The 8,068-nt window shown below is 38.0% G+C and overlaps 1 protein-coding gene and 1 pseudogene across 1 annotated transcript in view; one reads left to right on the plus strand and one right to left on the minus strand.

Moving 5' to 3' along the window:
• Window positions 1-1,643: 1,643 nt before the first annotated feature.
• The window catches only part of LOC149099628 (uncharacterized), a 7,660-nt gene continuing 1,235 nt past the window's right edge, over window positions 1,644-8,068 (minus strand). The window contains exons 1-2 of the mRNA XM_089277087.1: window positions 5,298-8,068; window positions 1,644-4,913 (exon numbers count right to left, since the gene is read on the minus strand). The exon at window positions 5,298-8,068 is cut by the window's right edge and continues 1,235 nt beyond it. Of these exons, the coding sequence (XP_089133213.1) occupies window positions 4,789-4,913; window positions 5,298-5,514 (342 nt within the window). The 5' untranslated portion in view covers window positions 5,515-8,068 and the 3' untranslated portion in view covers window positions 1,644-4,788. The remainder of the gene's footprint in view (window positions 4,914-5,297) is intronic.
• LOC149099629 (uncharacterized) lies at window positions 2,663-3,502 on the plus strand (annotated as a pseudogene).

An 8,068-nucleotide genomic window follows, 5' to 3' on the forward strand; every position in this document is an offset into this window, starting at 1 on the left:
GATGACGAATCGTGCAAAGGGGAATTCTTTGGGGCATCCATGCTGTGGTTACCTTTTTTTCAAACCAACTGAATGTGAGTAATTCTGAGATGAGACTATTTATATCTTTTGCCACACGCAGTAGTAACCTTTATGTTCGTGCCTGCTCAAGACTTGTGAATCATTAACACTGACGAGACTCCCAAGTTAACAAGTGGTACAGTCTTGGTTTGTATTATTTACATTGTGGCATTCAACCCATCATCTAACCTTCATAGAAAAGTTGTACATAATATCACTAATTAATTTTTATTGTGGCAAGAAGTGATCTGACTGAACAGTTTCGTGAGCACTGCTGACAGGGCTACACACTTTAAGTCAGCTCGGAAAAGCTAAAATTCGCACGCATTAATTATCTGACTCATCCTTGCTTGCTATCAGTGACACAAGCTTGATGTAAAACAACGTAATGATGCACTAATAACACAAAATTTGCACGAAATGTGAAAGGCCTTCAAGGGGGTATAAATACGCTCATTTACTTGGATTCTTTACAAACAAAGCTGTTATTGACACAGATTTTCACCCAGAAAAGGTATTCTGCCCCTTTGCGTCAGTGCGTTTCTCTCTAATCACTGATTACTACTAGTATTACTTATTAATTTTCATTGTTGCACAAAGTGGTCTGACTGAACAGTTTCGTGAGCACTGCTGACAGGGCTACACACTTAACGTCAGCTCGGAAAAGCTAAAATTTTCACGCAATAAAATTATCTGACTCATCTTCACTTGTGACAGAGGCTTGATGTAAAACAACGGGATATTTCACTTCCACATAAAATTGGCACAAAATGTGAAAGGCTCCCGAAAGGCATGAATTTTCTAAATTCTTTACAAACGAAGCTGTTATGGGTTACACTTGTCTAAACTCCTCAAACATTTCTGCATCATTTGCCAACGACCTGCAGTTAGCGGAGGAACTTTACTTTGGAACTAGGGCTCATGAAATATCTGATAACAATGAAAATGAATCGTCAGATTCAGACCGTGAAGAGGAAAGCGATGAGAACTGCAGTCAGGCTGAATTTTCCCAACATGCTGACACGATTGAATGGAGAGAATCAGACGTAATTGAAAATCAAAAAGTGGAATCTTTTTTCAAAGTAGGCTGCGGATGTTTACAGGAAGTGGAAGAAGAAAACTGCAGCAACCGTTTTTCAGTGGAAAAAGTACTGAATCATCGACAAATTTGTCTTGAAGTGTCGTCCTCAGAGTTGGACATGGTGGTACTAGCACTGCTTGAAGCATGCACCAGGCAAGATGAAAATTCACGTTCCAGCCGGCAAACGACAAAAAGAAAAAGGACATACTTCACTTTTGAAGGTAAAATGCACTTTCTAGTGTTTATTAGTAAAACCCTGTTACAGTAAAAACCCAAAGGTAAAGAACCTAGTGGTTTAAGAAACTGCTGGCAGCAATCTGCTATTTTAATACGCAAAATATAAGAACCTACTTAGCCAAGCAAGATCAAGCAGGTTCTTATAATTATGTGGGTTACACTTAAGTTATTATAAACATTTTAACGGAGCGTGACTTTGAAATTCCAAATTCATATTACAAGAAAATACATAACACAGTTGTGAATAAATACACTCTATGTTCAAGGACCAAAACCAATTTTATTTATTTGTCTGGTAAGCAATAACTATATCTCCTTCATATAAATTAAGAGCCTAATTAAGAACCTATTTTGCCAAACTTCAACTTCAACAGGTTTTACTGTATTGCATAACGTTAATTTCCCGCAGATGCCTTTGCAGACATCATTGGTAGTGTGTAGATTGCGTATAACATCGCCATTTACCATGCTTTAATTTGCCGGCATTTGCAGGTGCTCCGATTTGCAGAGAGATGTTTTTAGTTCTTTATGGAATAGGGGTAAGGCGCCTGGAGAACTTGAAACGGCACTACAAGAATCATGGAATTATGCCTCGTATCCATGGTAACAAAGGGAAAATGCCTATTAGAACTTGTTCAATGGACACCCTACAACGTGAAATCACTTTCCGGCAAATGCCAGCAAATTAAACTCTTTAGCGACATTTTTTATTTTTACTTTATTAGTCTTAAGTGTTTTTAATATTTCTAACTGTAAAGCGCTTTTGAACTTTTAGGATATTGGCGCTATATAAATATTTTATTATTATTATTATTATTATTATTATTCCTTGATAATTATGCTGAAGAGCATGCTGTTGCTCTCCCTGGAAGAATTCTGGGATTTAAACGATCCGATATTAAATTGCTTCCCTCATCTGCAACTAAAGCAAGTATCCACAGACTTTATGAACAGTCAGTGGAGAGCGCTGGTCTACCTGTAGTTTCATATTCTAAATTTGTAACTATGTGGAATGAGCTGCGGCCACTTGTAAGAATAACAAAACCAATGACTGACCTGTGTCACACATGTCAAAAAAACAATTCAAACATCTACCGGTCAGCTAACTTGCTAGACGAAGAAAAGAGCGAGATTGTACGAAAGCAGGAGGTGCATTTACTGGATGCCAAACGTGAGAGAAGCCTTTGCAAGCATGTATGCAAAGAGAGTAAGAGCAACTTAAAGCCGATACTAAATAGTCTAGACTTTAATGAAACAAGAACAGCCTGTTCGTTTAAAGGGAAAATGCATTATTCTTTTGATTATGCCCTGCAAGTTCATTTGCCCTCAAACCCCATGCAACCTGGCCCTATTTATTTCAAAGTACCAAGGAAAGGAGGAATTTTTGGTGTCTGTTGCGAATCATTGCCCAGGCAAGTTAATTTTGTAATCAATGAAGCAGGCAGTGTGGGAAAGGGTGCAAATGCAACCATAAGTTATCTGCACTATTTTTTCCAAAAGCATGGGATAGGGGAGACAGACGTACATCTCCACGCAGACAACTGCTGTGGCCAAAACAAGAATTCGTATGTCCTGTGGTATTTAGCATGGAGGATAATAACTGGTCTGCATCAGTCGTGCGTGTACAGTTTTAATTGTTGGTCAAACTAAATTTGCATGCGACTGGTGCTTTGGCCTTTTGAAGCAATCTTTTCGAAAATCTTTCATCTCCTCACTCTATGAGTTTGCATCAGTTATTGACAGGTCCACTGTTAGCGGAGTAAATGTCACACAACTGTGCTCATTACATGATGGTTCAGTCATAGTTCCAGTTTAAGATTGGGTCTCATTTCTCTCTGTGTATTTCAGAAAATTCAAAAACATAAAGAAATACCATCATTTTCGGTTTGAAAAAGAAGACCCAGGTGTTGTTTTTTACAAGCAATTTTCAGATAGCACTGAAGAAAGGTTCACTTTATTGCGGGCTGAAAATGATTTTCCCCCAGCTGAACTGCCTACTATCCAAGCAAAGGCTTAGATCATCAACGGCAAATGTACCTTTTCAATGAGATACGACAGTTCTGCAAAGAAGGAACGGAGGATCTCATCGCTCCTGAACCGCAGGGAGACCCACACACCAATTAGATGATGTCTGATTTATCCTGTTTTACGTCATAACATTTATTTCTTTTATTATTCAGGGGCATCACAGAAGGTATTTACTTGAATTACAAATGTTAAGCACTCAAGTGTACTCAAAATGTAGTGGAAATGATAAGGTGCTGTTTTCAGTCACCTAGTTATAATAGGTGATATGTCCGCTTCTGTATTGTTAGGGTTGGACTGCGCTTGATTGACTTCCTAACAAATTTCATTATACCAAATTCCTGTGTATTTGTGCTGAGTTGTGTCTGTAAACCGACATATAACCCACAAGTGATCCTTTGCTTATTAACGCGCTACCCTTACATCAAGTTTCGCTGACTTGAAGGCACAGTATCAAATAATGATACATTGAGTTTCGTTTGAAACGTCACATGTTTCGTTAGTAATGGTCACACACTGCTGGAGGCTTCCTAACACAAAATAGTTCAAAGTCACTGGGGACTCGCATTTAATAATGAATGAAAGTGTAATCCTCGGAAAGGTGCCAAGGGTTTGGCTCAAATTCATTTTTCAACTGAAGTAGTGGTAACCATAACTTTGCCCAAGGGTGTACATGTACAAGTCTATGTTTCCTATCTCAAATGTACTGAGTCGATCGAGTTCTCTCAAGAGTTCTGCTATTGCGTGAGCTTTGGTTGTTTGTGTTAGGGATCAATGTATCAAACAAGTTTACAAAATAATGACGCATGCAAATTCCCGTTTAACAAGGTGCAATTTGACCTATCAATCGGCACTAAGTTAGAGCCCGTAGTTGTGGGGGCTGTTTTTGGCAATTGTGGGTGTTCAGCTTTACCCCATCCCCCTTCCCCAGATATCATTACCAGTAGTTTCTCAGTTCAAGGATCACAATCGTGATGTTTTGGTTGGCAATGATCAGCCAAATGCAAAAATCTGTTACAACTTCCACTTTTCGTTGCCTCGAAGCTTGCAAAAAAATATACAAGACTTTTATTTTAAGGAAAACGTTATGAAGAAGGCGAATAAACAAGGTGGATAATATACATTCTCTCTGCTTATAAGGCGTTTGAAGCTAACCTTTTCAGTGACTGTCTAGTCAATTGACATGTTTATCTGGGCAACAGTTTTGGCGGGAACCACGTACGCAATGCGTTTAACCGCTGTGAAAGTGATAAGCAACTGCTTCTTGGTTTTAAATTCCAGTGAAGGACAATTTAAGGGGCTCTTTGATACTACTCTTAAAAACTAATTAAAAAGCGCACTTTTATTGCTTCATAGTTGGACTATATACAGTACTGCCGTCTGTTTTAAAACCTGCTTAAAAATGTTGTTCCTAGACATTTGGCATCAATCCTTTTACAGATGGCCCTCCAGACAGTTTCCTCCCTTTCCTCAGCTGCCACGTCAATGGGATACTTCTCAAAAATAATTCCTGTCAGGACAAAAAAATTAACTTCTAAGACATTTGTTTTGTAACGTAAGTATTCTGTAATTGTGATGTAATATATAGAGTAAATAAATTCTAAGACATTTGAACATATTTTAGATAGTCCCACTATACACAGATGTTTTATATACATAATTTTAATTAAATTGTGTTTGAAATATGAGGAGATGGTTAACCTAGTCCCATAGGAACAGCACAGTGTGAAGTATGCCACATTATTTTGGCTGCTAAATATTGCGTGACGCACCAAAAAAGCAAGAAAATATGCACCGTCGAGGCATGAGGCAAGGTTCGTAACGGCAGTAGGTATGTATCACGAACGTATTATGAGAATGTCCTTGTTTGAATTCTTCCAGTATACCAACTTACTTCTAATAAGCACCAAGCGGGTTGTGTCCAGCTTTGACTTCCCCTGTGACCCGGTGCAATTGGCACCCGTTAGTTCCTCTTTGGTGAACTTTACAGCTAACAGTTTTAGCACTGCTTTGTGCCGTTGTGGAGTCCTCTCTAAAATCGTTGCTACTGTCTTCTTGCTTGAAGGTGTTAAAACTGCCAGTGTTGGCACCTGCGCAGTTGGTACATGCATCGAAGGTGTGCACGAGCTTGAATTTGTTGAACTGGGTACCCCAGTCACCTATTGTGGAACAAACAAATGTCAAGATTATATTTTCCATACCAATTACTCTCCTGCATAAGTCTAAAAATAGAATAAAACTCAACAGACATGTACAACTGAAAGCTATTCGTTTCACTTAATTTAGGAATACTGAAGCTCTAGGGTAACAAAGGAATTGAAAGGAAAATGTTAAATATATGAAGAGTGTAAAATGTATCAAAAATACTTACCGAAGGTAAAGTTGTTGGAACTGGAAACCTTTCTAGTATTCCAACCCACTCATGTTATCCCCTTCCTTTATATGCCAAATTGCCTTGTTAACAGCAGGCCACTAATAAATTTTTAAAAAAGGACAACGCTTTTCAGTTGTAAATGCATGTTTCGAGAGTAACTTCTGTCACCATCAGTTACAACTAGAGTGAATTTGATATACAAGTTAAAGTACAAATGCAAAATTATTTCAAACCAGAGTGAGTGACTGAACTGACACTATCTCACAGGCCAAAAATAGTCTGATCAAATAAAAAGTAAATCAAACAAAATTCAACTTACCATTTCGTTGCATTTCCCATGGTAAAACTACAAAGGCATTGTACCAACAGGATGCAAACTTCACTCTAATTTTTATTCCAGCGGCGAGGCTTGCAGGGCTTGGAGGGTTGATTGTTTTCCTTGGCACACATTGCTCTTTGCCATTCCACGCACACTTAGTCTCCCATCTTATAAGCACCTTCTTTGCAGTCATGGTTTAAAATAATTATTTGCGCTTTCCACCCTGTAACTAAATGACTGAGGATATCGCATGGGTCGTAGAGGATTTTATACCATTGCAATTCTTGAAAGTTTTTCGACCTTTCTCAAGTAACGTGCCATCTTCCGGCATACCTTCACACTGTACATTGTGTGTCACGTTATAATTACGTCAACAAGATTTCGCTGCACGAAATGTTTCCTCGTGCACGCAAAAGTCTGCTACTGCTTACAAAATAGAGGTACTTTTTATTGACACTAATAAAATGGAGTAAAATGGTCATCAAAAGCCGTTTTACTATAGGAGCTACATCTACAGTAATCACAACCACCTAAATTTATTCTAATCACCCCTATCAGTCTTTGAAGTGTTTCTAACATAAACTACTATTAGTATCGTGCAAATAGCTCAGTTATTGCTTGGTTTTAACACGCATACCTGATGCCAAATATTTAAAATTTTCTCACATAGGCCTACCCTATTCGTTAGACAGGTAGTTATATTGTTTCCACTGCAGAGTTAGTCAGAATTCGCGTGATATTTTGGTGCTATATGTAGGTCTAAAAAGGCTCTTTTTTCTCAGTCTTCAATAACATTAAAAGCTCAATTTCTGAAGCTACGATAGAGTTGATACCCAAATAGCACGGCTTGGCTGTGGTCCCATAAGTATTTTTAAGGGAATATTTTGTTTGCTATGGAGCCCTTTCCTTCACATAAGCCTTCAAGTACAATAACTTATTTCTCAGATGTCATGTCACGTTAAATTTATTACAGTTTCTGTACTGCAGGAAATGTTTATTGAGGGTGGTAAAGAGTATTAACGTGACTGGCCACACTTTTTACTCGTGAATCGTAATTTCGCAGGATTTCACTAGTGGCTTTTTCAACAATTCTGTCAAATGAAAATGAGACGTTTTATTCCACGTCTTCAACCCTTATTTAGATTACATGCAGTGCTTTCAATAAGCACCGACGTCCGACGAAGAATGTCGGCTACTTCAATCAGAGACGTCTGCTACTTTTTTCCCTAAATTGAAGTAATTAAAGAACGATCCTTTCAAACAAAATTGAAATTACTTTTGATGGGCTTGGATGTACTTTTTAGATCAATTTCGAGATTAAGGTCAGGCCTCATTGCACATTCAGCATGATTTGGTATCACTGTTATGGCTTGACTCGTCAAGTTGGTCACCTCGTAATTTGAGTGGGTTGCAACGCGTCACATCTATTTTTGGATATAGTTGCACGGTCCACCAGCTGCGGGAAAATGTCTGGACAAAGAGAGCATGACATAACAAGCTTTTTTGTGAAAAGAAGAAGGGTTGAAGGTCAGTCTACATTATTGTGGCTTTCATAATAGACTCCCCCTCTAATTGTAACTCAACCTACATTCGAATTCAGTATTAATCAAGTTGAGACGAAGAGTCATCATTTTCGGCTTATTCATTTATTGTTTAAAAATCCTGGTCTTGAATTTTATGAAAATCAGAGTCAGTCTTTAAAATTCATGAATAAAAATAGTCCACCCTAACTTACGTGCTGGCAAATCAGCGATGAGATTTCAAGTCGCTCATCTGTGAAGATTTAGAAAATTATGCTAATGTGTTGTGAAAGTAGAAGCGACTGTTCAAGTAAAGAAAGTGTTAAAAATGAAAACGTAATCAAAACATGTTTTCATCAAAAACACCGTTTTTCTGTTGTGCTTTAGATAATGTACACGGTTTATTTCAGCAAATTTTTCGGCAACTTTTTTAAACTTTTGATGTTAATACA

This window comes from Orbicella faveolata, unplaced genomic scaffold, assembly GCF_042242905.1.
Source record: "Orbicella faveolata isolate gen_17 unplaced genomic scaffold, um_ofav_v1 contig_46, whole genome shotgun sequence".
Lineage (NCBI taxonomy): Eukaryota > Metazoa > Cnidaria > Anthozoa > Scleractinia > Merulinidae > Orbicella > Orbicella faveolata.